We start from the raw sequence: 18,246 nt of genomic DNA on the forward strand, positions 1-18,246 counted from the left end.
GAAGCTGGAAGCGTTTTTAAAACCGTTTTGGGTACCATGACGCGGAAGTTCCTGGTAGTCTTAGACCCGCTCCGTATTGGTCCACTGGAAGTCTTAAACGATTGGGCTGAGGCATAGTTGTCTTTCGGGGGCGTCTTGTTGGTTTTTGTGTTCTTGTTTGTCTTTTTTTTAGGCTTTCCTTGTGTAAAATTCCTTTTCCGGTTACTTTCTTTAGTGCCATTTCATCAGCGGTTCCAACTGCACCGAGTGCTGCGGCTTTTGCTACAGCTGGTGCTGCTGCGGCAATCAACGCCGGGATTGCTGCGAGAAGAGGAAATATTCCACCGGTTTTAACCATGTCGCTGACAGCTTTTGGAGCAAAATCAAGTCGAACACCGGTTTTTGCTTCCAGTGCCTTATTAAAATGTTTGAGCTGGGTCGTAGTCAACGACAGTTTGTTTGGACCACCAGCAAGCTGATCTCGCTTTAACGTTATTGATGTCCCGCATGTGCTTGCGTTCTTTGATTGCAATTTTTTCGTCTGACCTCCGGTCAAGGTAACATTAACGTGACTATATGACATTATATTTCAGGGATTGATCTAATTGTCTACATATTTTCCACTGGAGCATCGATGACTCTCATTCGTCCTCCAACACCCTCAAGTAGCATTGATTTATCAGAGAGTATAACAGCAATTGCTCTGAAACCAGCGGGGCCTGCAAGTACGACGGGAGGTCCGGCCGCATCAACTGCTGCAGGTGGAAAATGGCCCACTTCAGCCTTGAAGTGTATATCAACGACAGATTGTTTGGTTAAATCCATATGTTCGAGAGAAAAGTAATGAATCGGATACCGCGATATGAAATCCAACTGAGATATCTGTAGACCGGTATCAATATTTTGGTCACGTCCCATAAATGTCAGCAGACGGTGATACGCACGTGCAACCTTATTGTCGTCAAAATTTATACGTATATCTTCGGACGGTTCTTGATGTCCGTTTACCCGCAGCGAAACCTCTCTGACCTGAAGTTTGTCAAATGCCATAGGATTTCTTGTTTGATCGTTTAATCTTTTATATTCTTGAATGCAACGAAAATATGTCGTGGCGCTGATACTCCCTGCTGTGATGATATATGCCACGTAAATTGCCCGCCCCCGGAACCCACAATGGAATCTGTTGTTGTCGTCAACCATGATATTAATGATTTACCACCTGAGTCCATGAAAGAGAGTAGCCGTTGCTCTTCAGTGATCGATGGGGACATCACTGGCATCCACAACGCAAGCTTGGATAATACTACTTTGCCATGAAGTGCTCTAGTTGCGGCAACATCAGCACCCGGACCGTGCCAGATAGCATCATTGCTATCACCTTTTCTGACAAGTACAACCGTATGATTGGCTCCAAAAATAACCTTTCGGACACCTCTGCAGAATCCAAAGATGTGAGACAGCGGAATCGCACACGAAAATCTTCCGTCATCTGATAACATTGATTTGCGCGCTGCAAATCCCAGATTGTAATTAGAGTTGGGAAATGGCATAAGTTCAGTATCAGCATTATCGTTTCCGGCACGATTTCGTGGTCGTCTTAAAATATTGGGTCTATGATCCGGATAATCAGAATTATCCTTAGCGAACATCATAGTCGGACCAGCTGATTTGGTGTAATCATCTGAGTATCTTGCTAATCCAATAATTGTTGTGGCAACGTCGACGTTATCCTGAATTGTTTCAATTTCTCTCCCGTCAATGCTATATGAAGCAGTTTTGAACAGCGCCATGATGCCGTTGTTAACAAAACCAACTTGGACATCTGCTCCGTATGGTGTGCCATCGTTTTTTAAAATACTACCTTCGACTTCAAGGAACGCTTCCGCGGGCAAGAAATATCAGCTTGTATCCTGAACTCGTAATTCAATTCGGCTCGGCTGATTGGCTGATGTTGCTTCGTAAGAATAATACTGATAATCACGCACAGATTCATCTTTAAGCGTTGGTGCATCCATGTCGAACGCTGGATCAGATACACGTTTGAACATTATATAAAATTATTGTCGTCTAAAACGAAGACCACTTCCTGATATCAGGCTTGTATTTATTTGTTGGGGTACTTGGTTTACTAGCTCCGCAAGTTTTTGATTTGCGGATTGATTTATTACTTTACTGACATCCGCGGGCATAAGTTCAGTGCTCGGCAATTTTACTGGCGGTGGTTTAACCGCTTTTGGTCTACGTGCTAACTGTAACAGTCTGTCCTTGATTGACGTGAATGCTTTACCCGCAAGATCAACAATTGCTCCAGGGGCTTTATCCTTGACAACATCAATCGCTTTCATCGACAGTTGTTTCGCAATCGGTAACGCCTTAGGGGCTATCCTTGAAAACAAACCCGTAACAACATCACCGAGACCATCTCCGTAGGTTGCTCTGTAGACCGGTAATCATGAATTCACTACTCTGACTGGACTGGGTCGAGTATCGTGTATGATCATTTTATTTAATTGTTGTTTTCTCTAACTAAAATTATTAGTCGCTGTAATAACCATCTGCGAGTTCATTAACAAGTTCACGGTAGATGCCGATATCCATGATACCACGCTGAAATAGTCGTTGACAGATATCTGCGGCTTCATTTATAATCTCGGGAGAGTTGTTTCCGGCACGTTTTCCTCCGATGAGCACTTCTAACCGAGATACATCATCGACGATATTATTAGGACAATCAATAAAACCGGATCCCAAACCCTTTCCTGTTGTCGGAAAAATTCTTGGGGATAAAATATCTTGCGGCAAACTTTCAGGAGACGTTGTTAAGTCAATCATCGGCGACCTAGTTTGTTGGGATTTTTGGCCACGCTAACTTTGTTTGGATGCAGCCTCGTATTCACTTAACGGGACCAGGTCGGGGTCTATTACTCTTCGCCGTGAAGGATATTGATGTTGCTCTATCTTTTGCAACGGCGGAGGAAGTTGATATTCCTGTGTTGTAACTCGCTCTCGCTCTTCTTCCTTTTTACTTTTCCTTTCATCTTTCAAAAATGTATTATACCCGGTTATACCCGCTTTTAGATATTTATGATCAATATCATCTTTATTTATCTGAGGAAGATCTCGTCTTATTTTATACACATAATCAGCCCATTTATCTCGGGACATACCTTTATCAGCTCCTGGTTCTAAAAATTCACGTCTGCAAGGAAAATTATCAACAATCCAAACAGAAAGTCGTTTAAAATCTTCCCTGGTATTTAATGGAATAGTTTTTATTTCCTTAACAACTGCTTCAGTAAATTTATTTAAAAATGCCCCTTTGATTGCTTCTGGTTTTCGAAGTTCTTCTATCGCCTGAAGTAAACTTTTTTGTGGTTGATCAGGATCAGGTTTTCCTACGATAGCCGTTGTAACCGCTTTGGTAGCTGCTGTTACAGGTTTGAATAATTCCTCCGCGGCCTCTGCGAGACCTTCCTTTACTTGCTGTCTTACTTGTAATTTTTCTCTGACACTATCTCTGACAGGAATAAATTTTTTGATTGCTTCAAGTCGTTCTCGAGCTAGTCTAGCAGAATATGCTTCTCCGATGTTGGCCATTATTGTTAACCTAAATTTTTAATTCCACTGCTACGTTATTCAGTTAAAAAATATCTCCCGTTCTCGCTGAGAGAGAGCAGCAGGGAGGGCGCAAATCCACGATGGTTTTAACATTTAAATCATTACCGCAATAACGTTTTCCAAGATTAGATTATATGATTAAACCTTTTATTTTAGTAAATAGACACCTTTATTGTCATATTTACTAAAATAAGGGTTTGTTTTCCAAAATAAGAGTTATTTTTGTAAAATTATTAATAGAATGATTTGTTCACGAAAAAAAATTGTGGGATTCGCCCTCCCTGCTTCATCATCACCACCATTAGCATCATCATCACCACCATCATTAGTATAATCACCGCCATTATCATCATCACCACCATTAGTATCATCATCACCATTATCGTCATTACCACCATTATCATCATCACCATTAGTGTCATCATCGCCACCATTATCATCATCGTCACCATTAGTATCATCATCACCACTACGATCACCATTAGTAAAGGTGAAAGTTGCCAACACACTGTCGTGTCACCTTAACAAAGGCACTATTAACATCAGTTGTGGTGACAGTACTTTGATGTATGCTGAGATGTAGTTTGATTTTACTTGTAGCAACACCGCCAGTAGTGGTAGAAGTTGGTCTAGTTGTTGTTTTTCTGGTGATGCAAATACGATGAAGAGAACGTAGATGAAAAGTAATATGGACGCTTTAAAGTAAAGAAAAAAGTTTTATTCATTTGACTGACAAATGGATAGATGCAAGTACTCGGGTTGCTAAAAGCAAATAAATAAACCGAAAGACGTGTATGCAAACATAGGAGTTTTACTGTGAAAATTGGAGGCTTATTCATTCTTCCCTTTTATTGTGGTTTATCTACGTTGACTGCCTGCATTTGATTGAACAACAACATGAACGAGGTATGCATATAATTCTTAATGTAATCTGATCCTCAAGTAGTAGTTTGCAATAACATAAATCACCCGGCTGTGATAACCTTTCATAACCTACCTGGCGTGTCATCCAGGTAAGGTGACATGTATATAACCTAGTTGGCTGGTATACGCTTGGGATATTCTCGAAGTGTTTGGTTTGGTTGTTGATAGAAACAGGGTTTAGTACAGGGAAAGTAAAAGAATACTTTGTGTAAATTCAGAAAGCAAACATTTTGAGGGATTTATAGAAATTTTGTAAGTACCTTTCGTATGATTATAAAACTGTATAAATACATATTTACATTATAAGTGTTCACAGTGTGTGGCAAATACCAAGCCGATGTATGATTTAATTTGATAGTAATTTTCATAAAAGATGTACATGACCTTTTGTTCTGTCCAAGTTCGTTTATAAATGGTTATCTCAAAAGAATGCAAGACGTATTTACAGCCTGAAATGGTTAATAAAGATGAAGATCAACAGACCTCGAATGGCCAGGTGGTCTAAGGGGTCGTCCATTAATTATGTCAACAAAATGGGGGGGAGGGGGTTTCAAGAAGTTTGACAATTGTTGACATGGGGAGGGGGGAGTTTAAGATAAATTAACGTCAACAATGTTATTTTTTACAATAAATTTAATAAATAAAAAAAAATAGGAAATTAATGAATCAGCCACTGTGCCCATTATAACAATTGAGGAACATTTGGCTTCCCCATGGGAAGATGATAGAAGCTAGAATATAAACTCTCGATTTTTTCATGAATTCAAAGTGTTATAGTCAATTTGAAATCTGTTAAACAAGTAAAAAATGTATTAAAATTTATTTGTAGACCTTTTAATTTCCATAATTCTATTTTTAGCATAAAAGCCAGCCGTATAAAATATTGTTAGTTTGTGGGGGGGTGGTGGTAACATTTTATTAGGGGGGGTCACTGAAAGTTTGACAGTTGTTGACAAGGGGGGGGGGGTAAAAAATTGCCTAAAAATTGTTGACATAAATAATGGACGTCCCCTAAGGCGCTAGCCAGTTTGATTTAAATCATATTTCCGTTGTCCTAGGTGACGATCTCCCAACTACCATACCTACGAACCTAGAAAGATTCATGCATACAGCGCAGAATTATAGACAGCATGCACTGCGTTATTGTTTCGCATGGATAATCAGAAAGTATAGCAGTACATGCATGTATATTCAGGAAGGATTTACGGATAGGTTATTAAAGTCTATACCTATTTTCACGAGAATGTTAAGGTAATAGATCTATGCTTTATTGTAGAGATGAACTTTCCTACAAGTTACAAGTGGATCCTAGATTGGGGTTTTATATATGTATAAAGAATAGAAAAAGCACAAGTAACAGCAGTATTAGTATCACGTTAATTATCATCATCATCATCGCGTACCCCACCGGCATTCATACATATGTATGGATCAATATCGCTGTTATTAGGCGTTTAATTTGCCTTACCCAACGTCTTTAGCATAGAAACTATTACGTAATAGATATGCTTATAATAGTTTATTATAATTTCTTTTTCACTCTTACACAGTAAGCTGACCTGGAATCGTTTGCTTCGTGTGGACCTGGCAACACTTCAAAAAAAATGTACAAAAATAGCCATGTCTGCTTATATCAATTATGTTGCTGGTGGTATGAGATGATGATGATGATATTCTTTTATTCCTCCATTTTCTGAAGATTCTAAGACAAAAAAGAAATGCATTTATATACATAGAATCACAAAAATAGTAGATTCGTTACTTATTGAATTATTTTCAATAGCAAACGAATAAATAAATTAAAATCATTACTAATCTAGATAGAGATATATATACGATAGAACATTTGAAAATGTATCCTCACAACAGAAATAGTTTCCTACTCGCTTTGCAATCCAGTACAAGTATTTCTTTCCTTATATTTTGAGTGAGTTCTCTATTCAATCGAATATATAATATCCTTTATCTTAATGAAATACTTGGTAGATAGTCTGACCATATTTATCCATGCCTCAAATTCTAAACATTCTGATATATCATTTAAACCACCAAGTAGTATAATCAGTATAACATCATCGATCTGATCACAGAAATCACGGTAAATCACTGGAGGCATATACGAAAATAGACTTTCCATCAAGTGGTTTCTGTCGTCTGAGGTTAAGGCACAATTCATCGAAATGTGCAAAATACGGTCATGACTCATTTTGCCACATAGGGGACACAGTCCAGGTCTTGCTTGCTTTCCTCCAATACGAATTAATGTCCCATATTCCATTTTTCTGCTTGACTCAGTGTAAGCTATTTTCCATGGATGATGCATTTTTAATCCTGGATTAATTTTTAAAAATCTACCAAATCCCTCTGATGGATTTCTGATACTCATTTCATGTTTTCTCTTCTCTAATATCTGTATTCTTGTCCCAATTAAGTTTTTCCATGTTATTTTGTCTGGAAATTTTCCAGTGAAAATAAAGTCGTTGAGATAGTCTTCTAAATCATACTTTTTTAGTACAGTATTTACATCATATATAAAAGAGTTGTAGCTATGTTGGGGGTCAAAAATAAAATTTCCAACAGCCCAGAGGAAAACCTTTTCAGCCGTTAAATTTGCTGATGTTCTACACATACGACCAAGGAATACGAGTTTTTGCTTATCTATGCGAGCTTCCATTGATATCATCCCCAAGCACGATGTCGTAGATCCAATAGGCGATCTTTGAGGGAAACCTTGTACTCTCCGGGCGAAATATCGTTGTATTTTCTCCATTGATTCAATGCCCTGATATGACATATTAAACCAGAGTTCTGAGCCATACAAAGCAGATGGCAATATAACTCTTTCCCAGACTTTCACAGAGACTATAGGATTCATTCCATTTGCATTTAATCCAATTGAGCATAGTGAGTTTGTTACACGTTTAGCTTTATCGTAGGAATAGATTATACGATCATTAGTTTTCATTGATTGCGAAAAGGTAACTCCTGCATATTTCACTTTTTTTGCTCTAGGAATATTCTGTGATCCCAGAGTAATTCCATTTGATGAGTACACTTCATTTCTTTTACTAAATATCATCCAATTACTCTTGTTAGAGTTATATTTCAATTTCCACTTCTGTGCATACTGATAAGCTGTATTCACGAGTATTTGCAATCCATTCAGCGTACAGCTTAGTAGAGTAGTGTCGTCTGCCAAAAGCATGCCAGGTATGTTCATCTGATTCACTGTTGTCCCGCAATTAGTCATTACTAGCTCATTCAATAGGTCATTTATGTACACGAGAAATAAAAAAGCCGACATTACACGCCCTTGACCAACGCCTCTCCGTAATGGAAATGTGTTAGATATACATCCTCTACAAGCTACACAGGCACTTGACTGTGTGTAGGAATGGGCGATTATTCTCCATATTTTTGCATTAATTCCTAATATTTTTAGTTTTTTTAATAGTCCACAATGCCACAGTCTATCGAATGCCTTTTCGTTATCCAGAAAAACAGCATATACATTAGAGTTATGATTATTAAAGTACATCAAACGCTGTCATTCGTCACATGATCTTGTTTGCTACGTAGTAGCTATCCTATCTACAAGCTGGCATGTGATCATAGCACGTGATTGAAGCACAGTTTAGGCCAGCAGATGCCTTGGGGCAATGTAGAACAGATTAAGATCAAAGACGTTTTAGAAGAGTCGTCGATATGAGAGGTTGTATATCAATAACACTCACTTAATTTAGTTTATCAGCTGAAGAAGTAACAATAGCGGTCTTGGTGATCGCAGTTCAGTACGCGATACAGAGGGTGATATATTTAAAAGAGGTAGCAGAAACGGAATTAGTGAGATTGGGTCGATACTGGACCAGAACTATCTTTCAAACGTTATTTACCGGGTACTTATTGGTTTATTTTGCGTCGTAACAAAGATTTTAAACCAAATAAAAAGTCCTAGACCAGTCAGACTTGTGTGTGGGTATGTGTAATTTGGATTTTTAACGTAGCTTCAGCAATTTTTCAGTCATATCGCTATGATATATGGTGGCAGCTTAAAGTGATGTCTAGCACTGGGGCATCATGCCGCAGACAAGTTGCACCATATCCTACCCAGTCACATTATCCTGACACCAGTCCGACCAGTCCTAACACTATCCTCTTAATGCTGAGCACATAGCTAGGTAGCTGTCAGTAACATTTTTATAGTCTTTGGTATGACTCGGCTGGGGTTCGAACCCGCGACCTCCCGCATCCGTGGCGGACGCTTTAACCACTAGGCCACCAGAGCGGTAAAGTCAGACATGGAGACTTATGACTGAAATTGTATATTTAAAAATGATGCACATAATCATGGTTTTTTATTAAACCGAAACCTTTGTTTTATTTTATATTTTGCACTTATTAAAACATTAAACACGTGGCTTAAAAGGTGACTAAGAAGTAATAAAAGATAGTATTTCAAATTAAAAAAACAAAAAATATCAGATGAATGAATTAATAAAGCAATGGAATATCTAAGAAATAAAAACAGCTTAAAAGGTCTCTTACTTAAATAAATTATCCGGAAAAATATAAATTCAAGAATTTAAATATATTACTAGGATAATCATCTGTTTTGAATACAGCATGTGCACGAAATGATTAATACAGACCCTATGAGGCAGATACACGAGGAACAAAGCCTACGTTTCATTAGGTAAACCCATCATACATGGGAATGAGCGATGTTTACCTGTGAATGAAGTATTAACTGAAAAATATTGATAGTCGTGGTCCACTTTTCATCTTGTTATCAAAATATTGGTGTAGAGTAGATTGAGTGCTCCATGCATAGAAAGAGGTAGAAATATTGGACTAGTAATGCCTATGTAATGGGTAGGAATACGTGTGTCAGCTCTGATAACTCAAATGGTAGAACGTCCGTCTTGAGTTAGGGATATCCTGGTTTTCATACCCGGCAAGGCCGTGCGTCCTCCCTGTTGCTCCGGTATTATTGTATTCGTTGTCGTGGACGTCACCATGATCATCATAACACTTGCCAACCACCTTCAGTAACTGTATAGGTAAAAAATACTGTGATGGCAGTCTAAGATACGGTGAAGTTGTTTGAATTTATGGTGGTTACTTTTGCGTATATGTGTGTGTTAGAGAGAGAGAGAGAGAGAGAGAGAGAATATATTACAAAATGCAAATGGAATGCACTTCGCACGAACTGAGTTTTATAATGAGGTCAATTTTAGATAATGCGTGTTTCTATCTCAAAAGTTCTTCGTCTGTACAAAGTTATTACAATAAGGTGTGAGGCCACGAATGGCTGAGTGGTCTAAAGCGCTCACCGTTACGGATTACTGCGATCTCACCTCTGTCTGTGTGGGTTCGAGTCTCGGATTCGGCCAATGTGGGTATGCGGGAAAGTTTGCCAGTAGCTTTTCGTGGGACACTGTTTCTTTCGGTGTTTTCCTGGGTTCTTCGGCCATCATTTTTACTGGCAGCCATATATAGCCTATATTGTGCTGAAAAATGGCGATAAACCCTACAACAATAACAACAATAAGTTGTCGAATACAAGTCTAAAAAATAGAGCCTCTAGAGTTATTACATGCAAGAAAGTCCCAATAATGTGTACAATGGCTATTGATAATCCAATATGCGAGGAAGCCCCAATAATGTGTGCAATGGCTATTCATGATCCAACATGCAAGAAAGCCCCAGTAATGTGTCCAATGGCTATTTATAATCCAACATGCGAGAAAGCCCCAATAATGTCTGCAATGGCTATTGATAATCCAACATGCGAGAAAGCCCCAATAATGTGTACAATGGATATTCATAATCCAACATGCGAGAAAGCCCCAATAATGTGTACAATGGATATTCATAATCCAACATGCAAGGATTCGACAGTAACAGTTGTTGTTTAGAATCTAGCACATCATCTCATCCAATCTCTCACAGATATAAGAAAGATTACACCCTACTCATAACTGACTCCTCTAGACTGATTGTCAAACAGTACCAAGGACAACGGACGACGGACACAGCAAACATTTTCTTTACATTAGATGATACTGAACTTAGTTGATTATATATGATGTTATCGATATTATTACATTATTACTATTAGGTGAATACACTTTGCCAGTTTGATAAAGCAATAATCCACGATATTTATATTTGCACATGTACAGTCAAGACATAGTGCTGTAGTGCTAAACGGTCAGTATTTACATGATGCCTGTAAGGACACAGTCAAAACCTTTTTTTTTTGTTTTTAACAGTACACATTTTTGCACACAAGCTGATATCTACGTTAATTTCTAAATTAAATGGTAGTCATGTATATGGATTTTGGCCGGGAGTTTGTTCTTTATTCTTTGCTACTCAGTTCTAACACATATAATATGTTAGGTTGGCGACTCATTTCACCTAAAATCGATACGTTTTTATTCACAGTCCATTTAGACGATACGATGGCCACATCAACATCACGGAAAACTATTTGCAATCTGGTCTATGCTAGGACTCTGAAACTAAAAGCAGAAGGTATGTGATATACATATAACAACCTTGTTGCTATGTTTTTACTAACACATCAATACGTATACATAGTGTTCCAGAGCGTGCTAAACGTGTTAGGCGGAAGTTATACACCATCGTCAACATTTTTATCAGTCGGAATCTTGATGACATAGTTCTCTTTTATTTGTTATTTCAGGTCTAATATACTTCATCAGATTATTCAATAAATTGATACGTAATGCAATTTTAAACAGTAAACGTATTGAGTATTGTTTTAGTTGCCTGATATTAAAAGGTGTCCCATATATAGTAATGAAATGTGTTAAAAAATGAACATTTAAAAATAAACTCTACTTTATCTGATGCCGACGGTGTATTTGGCCTCTTATAAGTTCGATTTTCATGGTAGGATTTTTGTTATTTTTTCTTACTACTGACAATAATGTTTCGATGTTCGTATACCTCTTTAATATTTTGCAGTATCTATGAAAAATAAAATAAATTTTCAGTGTGGTTATTTTTGAGAAGGTTAAAAGTATGACAGTTTGTAAATTGTCTATGAAGCCAAATGTATAGTTCCTTTCGTACGAATATATTTTTTCAGGAGCACAAAAATAACATGTATCGGTGTTACGCTTTTCAATAGTTGAACATTAATATAAATACAAAGTGAGAACCCTAAAAGTAAGATCTTTATTTCAGCTCTCAAAAACCGCGAAGTTTATTTGTTATTATTTAGTGTTTCGACCAAAAACAGTGGCGAGGTTTATCCCCTCCATTCCCATATTCAAGTAATTCATGCAACGCGCCAATATGATTTGATGGCATTACGTCATATTTCACGGATTTATTGGATGCCATAAACATGTTTCCGTGGACAGCATGTGTTCCACTGCATAAGTCTGGATTCTTTGAGATAACACGATCCACCCTAATGATTAGACATATATAACATAATCAACCCTAATAGACACATATAACACGATCCCCCTAAATGACAATTCACAGATAACATGATCCACCCTAATGGTTAGTCACATATATCTTGATCCACCCTAATGGTTAGTCACAGATAACATGATCCACCCTAATTACTAAACACAGATGACATGATCCACCATAATTGATATACACAGAGAACATGATCCATCCTAATGGTTAGACACATATAGAATGATCCACCCTAATGTTAAGTCACATATAACATGAGCCACTCTAATGGTTAGACACGGATTGCATGATCCACCCTAATGGTGAGTCACAGACAGAACGATCCACCTGATGGTTGGACAAATATAGTATGATAAACCCCAATTGCTTGACACGGATAGCATTATCCACCCTAATGGTTGGACACAAATAACATGGTCCACCCTAATGGTCAGTAACATAGAATATGATCCACCTGAATGGCTAGACACAGATGGCACGATCCACTCTAGTGAAACAGCACAGTAAACATCATCAACACATATAACATGATTCATTATTATTATTATTATTATTATTATGAAGTATAAACAAATATTTAAAATTCAACGTAACTTAAGAAATTGATGTATTGATATTGTTATAAAGTTTTAAGTTGATAGTATCACAATGTTTGACACACACACACACACACACACACACACACACACACACACACACACTGGTGTACTATACATAGTTAAACACTTCGATGGCCCAAGTGGTTAGAGCGTCCGCCTTGGATGCGGGAGGTCGCGGGTTCGAACCCCGGCCGAGTCATACCTATGACTTATACAAATGGTACTCGCTTGACGCTCAGAATTAAGAGGTTAGGACTGTTCGGCCTGGTGTCAGGATAATGTGACCAGGTGGAACATGATGCTACATGTCCGTGGCATGATGCGCCCGTGCTAGACAACACTATAAACTGCCACATTGCAGACATCGTAGCGATATAACTGACAAATTGTTAAAAGTACATTTTAAACCCAAATCACACACACACACACACACACACACACACACACACTACAGAATTACGATATCAGTATTACACCGACGATCAAAATACTGCGTAAATATCATTATTATGTCTAAATTCAATTTCATGATACCATAAATTGTGTTGAATTTATTACATTATACATTACATTTTTTTTCAAATTCTGAATTTAAACTTTTTATCAACAAGTGTTGCAAGGGGGAGGGATGGGGTAGTAGGTTACATTAAAAAAATCAGTCCAAAGTTTTTGGGCATAGGCGAAGTTATAAAATATGTAAAACTTCAACTACAATTTGATTTAGAACTTTTCTGCTATCCACTACATGTATAATACCCCGTACCTATACACTACACGTATAATATCCCGTACCTATACACTACATGTATAATATCCCGTACCTATACACTACACGTATACTATCCCGTGCCTATACACTACATGTATAATATCCCGTCCCTATACACAACACGTATAATATCCCGTGCCTATACACTACATGTATAATATCCCGTACCTATACACTACACGTATAATATCCCGTGCCTATACACTACACGTATAATATCCCGTACCTATACACTACACGTATAATATCCCGTGCCTATATACTACACGTATAATATCCCGTACCTATACACTACACGTATAATATCCCGTGCCTATACACTACACGTATAATATCCCGTACCTATACGCTACATACAAAATAGCCCGTGCCTATACACTATACGTATAATATCCCGTACCTATACGCTACACGTATAATATCCCATACCTATACACTACATGCATAATATCCCATGCCTATACACTACACGCATAATATCCCGCACCTATACACTACATGTATAATATCCCGTACATATACACTACACGTATAATATCCCGTACCTATACACTACACGTATAATATCCCGTACCTATACACTACACGTATAATATCCCATACATATACACTACATGTATAATATCCCGTACCTATACACTACATGTATAATATCCCGTACCTATACACTACATGTATAATATCCCGTGAAACTCTGAATCAGAGGAAATAGCTTTAAGAAGTATACTGGGTTTCCTTAGTTTTCGAGATCGATTTATTATTTGTGTATTATTTGCCATTTCCAAGACAACGAAATGTACATGCATCATGTGAGGAGAACCACAACATATTTTCAGGTGGGTTTTTAAAGTGTTTTCAAGGGCCTAGTTTCATTCAAGAAACAAGACAATACATTCATCGGTATTCATGTCATTTATCTACACTTTCAGAAAATATTGTTGAAATTAAAAGTGAATTTGTTGACAAATCGCCATTTCAGTCAAGCTGACTTCCGAGTTTTCAAAATTTTAACTCAGTTTTAAATCTCGCAGTACCCATCTGTAACCCTAAACGTATGCCAAATTGTTAAATTTTCGTCACGTATCTCAGTCCATATAAGGTACTTCTGTATTCAGTTGTTTACATGGACCTATTTTCGAGATTATGCTTTGCGAATATGTAATATGTGAGAGTACGAGGCCACTAGTTAAATTTAAAATAGTTATATATCTTCGACGTATACCCACACACACACAAAATTAAATACAAGCGCCATTAAATAATTCATATGCCAGGTCCCTGATGCATTACCAAACAATCCTCTCATATATATTTCCAACTTGATCGGACACTTTAAAATAATATATTCCTTGCTGTTCTTCTTATTTTATTTTCATTTCTTTGTTGGAGGAGGGGTAACTAAAGTGTGGCGTGTGGTAAATATTTTTCTGTTTAGCTCTAATTATTACAGACAACGATAAATTAAAGGCTAGTCTGTTGAACATCATCTCCCTGCCTGCCGTTCTTTATTATTAGTTTGTTAGCACCGGTATAACCCCACAGTGGTCATCTGTAAAAAAAAAAAAAAATTCTTATTGTCGCTACTCATTCTAAATGGATGTCATACGAGTCATGAGTTTTCACTAGAAAACATATTATGGTGTCTTGTTGTTGTTGTTGTCGTAGGGTTTAACTCAGTTTTCAGCACACGATAGGCTATACATGGCGGCCAGTATTAATGGTGGAGGAAGAACCCGGGAAAACCCCGGAAAGAACCACCGACCCACGAGAAGCTACTAGCAAGCTTTCTCACATACCCACATTGGCTGAATTCGAGACTCGAACCCACGCAGACAGAGGTGAGATGGCAGTGATCCGTAACGGAGAGCGCTTTAGACCACTCGGGGCCCCTATTATGGTATTGGTGTCTCTTTGGTCCCATATGAAAATAATGGCGATTTGATGTCCAATGTAGATGCACAATTAGTTGTTTAAACATACTACTCCTAAATAGATGGTCATATTAATAGAGGTTTTATCTGATTCTAGTACGGTACCATATGAAACTGGTGCCCATCTGATGTTCCATATGGCTGCCAAAGTGACCATCTTGAAAGTCTTGTTATTGCTGCTCCTGGTGAATTAGAAGAAATGTTCCCATAAGGTTTCACCAAATGATTTATTGTTGTGCCGTGTTGATCCTAAATCAAAATGGTTCCGCTTGCAAGTACAGAATGGCATCCTTTGTAGCCATGTTTAAAATATTTGATCGCTACTAGTACTAATTTAGACCAAGCTGTCTAAGATCTTGTCTTTACAGGTCCGTCTTTCTTCCGGGGGGTCTTCTCTGATTCTTCCTCTATCACATGTTCTGGACGTCATGTACAGCCTATGATGCTATGAAGAAAAGTGTTAAACCTATAAAGTTTTCATTAACTGATAGTCGATCTACTAGCCAAATTATGTGATTCTGGTGTGTACCAGTGTTCTGTTCAACTGAGGTAATCGGGATTTTTTATTTACTTTCTTTTTTCTGTCTAACATTGAGATCAATACAAATTTGCCTGACGTGCATGTTTTGACTTCAATTTGTATTTACATCTGTTACAGTTTAGAAAAGCATTATTTTGAAAAAGATTTCTTATTGTTACCTACATATTTTGCTTCCGCAATTCATTTTAACGGAAAATGTTTTCTTTGGTAGATGAGTCGTTTCTAATTTGACATTATAGAGAGTTTATGAGAATTTGATATCATACTGTAAATTTTGACGAATGCAAATGTATCTGCATCAAAAACGTAAATTATTCATTTCCATAACGTATAATGTTAATAATTGTGTTGTAAGGATTGACGCTGCTTATTTTAAGGCTAACAATCTTTCTATCAGGGTTGACGCTGCTTATTTCAAGGTTAACATCCTTTTTATCACGGTTGACGCTACTTATTTCAAGGTTAACAGTCTTTCTATCAGGATTGGCGCTACTTATTTCAAGGTTAACAGTCTTTCTATCAGGATTGACGCTGCTTATTTCAAGGTTAACAGTCTTTCTATCAGGATTGACGCTGCTTATTTCAAGGTTAACAGTCTTTCTATCAATGTTATAATCACCAAGCGTAATATATAAATCTTTATCTTTTCTAAAATATTACATGATATAGTTTTGGTTTAGAATTGACAGATAACTATTTGTATTCTCCTGAATGTTATAACGTAACAGATCTATGCCCACACCCTTTCCCCATCAAAACTTATAAACAAATACACATTATCGTTTAATACATAGACTGTTGTTTTCATATTAAACTTGTACAATATTTACATCAACTCTCAAAAAAAATATCTGAATTGATCATGGTATAGTTGTAAGTTATTATTATAATGTGCATGATTTTTCCCATTAATTTTCGCGCTACTAAATGCAGAATGAAGATTAATATTTGAGTCTAGAAAATAAAGTGCATCTTTTGAAAAAGAGCGATCCATACCTTGAATATTATTTGAGTCTAGGAAATAAAGTGCATCTTTTGAAAAAAGAGCGATCCATACCTAGAATACCGCTAGGGTTAAGGACTTTTGAAAAAAGAGCGATCCATACCTAGAATACCGCTAGGGTTAAGGACATGATACTGATTTTGTTTAAAATAAAAAATAAATATATGAGTGATTCGGAAATGCTCTGAAAGGAAGGAAGTGGTTCTACATTTGCTTTAAACATATTAAGACAAGGGCTCGAGTCGTTTCTTTTAAACATGAGTGGTTCAGGATTCAGGTGTACTTTGAGTAGAGAATTTCTAGACATTTCTCGACGCATTTTAAATTTTCCTATGAATTAAAAGTCCCATCCAATAATACGTATTATTTCAAAATCTTAAACGATCACGGAGAGGCATTTTCATATCTATTCATTCTCACTCCATGCTTAACATCCTGTGGGGTGCTGGGTGAGGACAAGGAGTTGGATGAATATATTTTGGGAACTGCAATCTCTACAGAGTATAAAGGTTCCATCCATTGAATATCAGAATGCAAATGAGGTCTCTCGCCATCTTTAATGTGATTGGTGTCCTCTATATATAACATATCTATAGTTACATACTTTAGAGATTAAATATACGTACCTATTATTTCCCAGTTAGGTGTAGCTATCAATATTAAATATAATAGTTGACAGAAAATAATGCTGATGAATTTATAATACATTATTTACAAAATAAGATATTATATATTCAGATGCTGATATCATTAAATTATTTACAAAAATATCTATTCAAATTTGTGATATTATAAATGTTTTTAATTTGTGATATCATGAATTCAAATATATGGTATACATTAATTCTCAATATTAAAAATTACGTATAAATTGGAATTAGTGATGTCATAAAATAAGTACATATAAAAATATTATATCAACAAATAAGGAAAAGTAAACCCAATGACCGCTTCAGCGTAGTTGGACCAATTTTATTTTAATGATTAGCAGATATTGTACAATTTTTTACATTATATCTTTATTTATTTATTTATTTATTGTACTATGCATATACCAACCATTATTTACAGGCCTCAGATATTGACATGGAATGCAAAGCAACTGTAAATATAAATTTCAAGTATATGAGATGAAAAATACACCTATCCCCAATTAAGAAATTCTGATATATGTAAAATATGACCGCACTGAAAACCCCATCTTAGGCCATCTTCTAATTTACAAATCAAGTAATGTTCACGCACGAAATTGTTGCAAATTTTCTTTAAGCCTCGAATTTGGGTATGTGAGAAAGCTGCCAGGAGCATCCTGTGGGTCGGTGGTTGTTAGTCGCGATTTTCACGGCTTCTTCCTCCACTAATTATACTGGTCGCCATGTATGGACTATTATGCACTGAAAAATGGCGTTCACCCC

The 18,246-nt window shown here is 36.8% G+C and overlaps 1 protein-coding gene across 1 annotated transcript in view; it reads left to right on the forward strand.

Moving 5' to 3' along the window:
- The window catches only part of LOC149784772 (uncharacterized), a 160,573-nt gene that overhangs the window by 13,704 nt on the left and 128,623 nt on the right, over nt 1–18,246 (forward strand). Inside the window, exon 2 of the mRNA XM_089932789.1 lies at nt 10,972–11,061. Coding sequence (XP_089788915.1) covers nt 10,989–11,061 — 73 coding nt within the window. The 5' untranslated portion in view covers nt 10,972–10,988. The remainder of the gene's footprint in view (nt 1–10,971; nt 11,062–18,246) is intronic.

The sequence above is a fragment of the Sinohyriopsis cumingii genome, chromosome 14 (assembly GCF_028554795.1).
Source record: "Sinohyriopsis cumingii isolate HCF-2022 chromosome 14, ASM2855479v2, whole genome shotgun sequence".
In the NCBI taxonomy this organism is placed as follows: Eukaryota; Metazoa; Mollusca; class Bivalvia; order Unionida; family Unionidae; genus Sinohyriopsis; species Sinohyriopsis cumingii.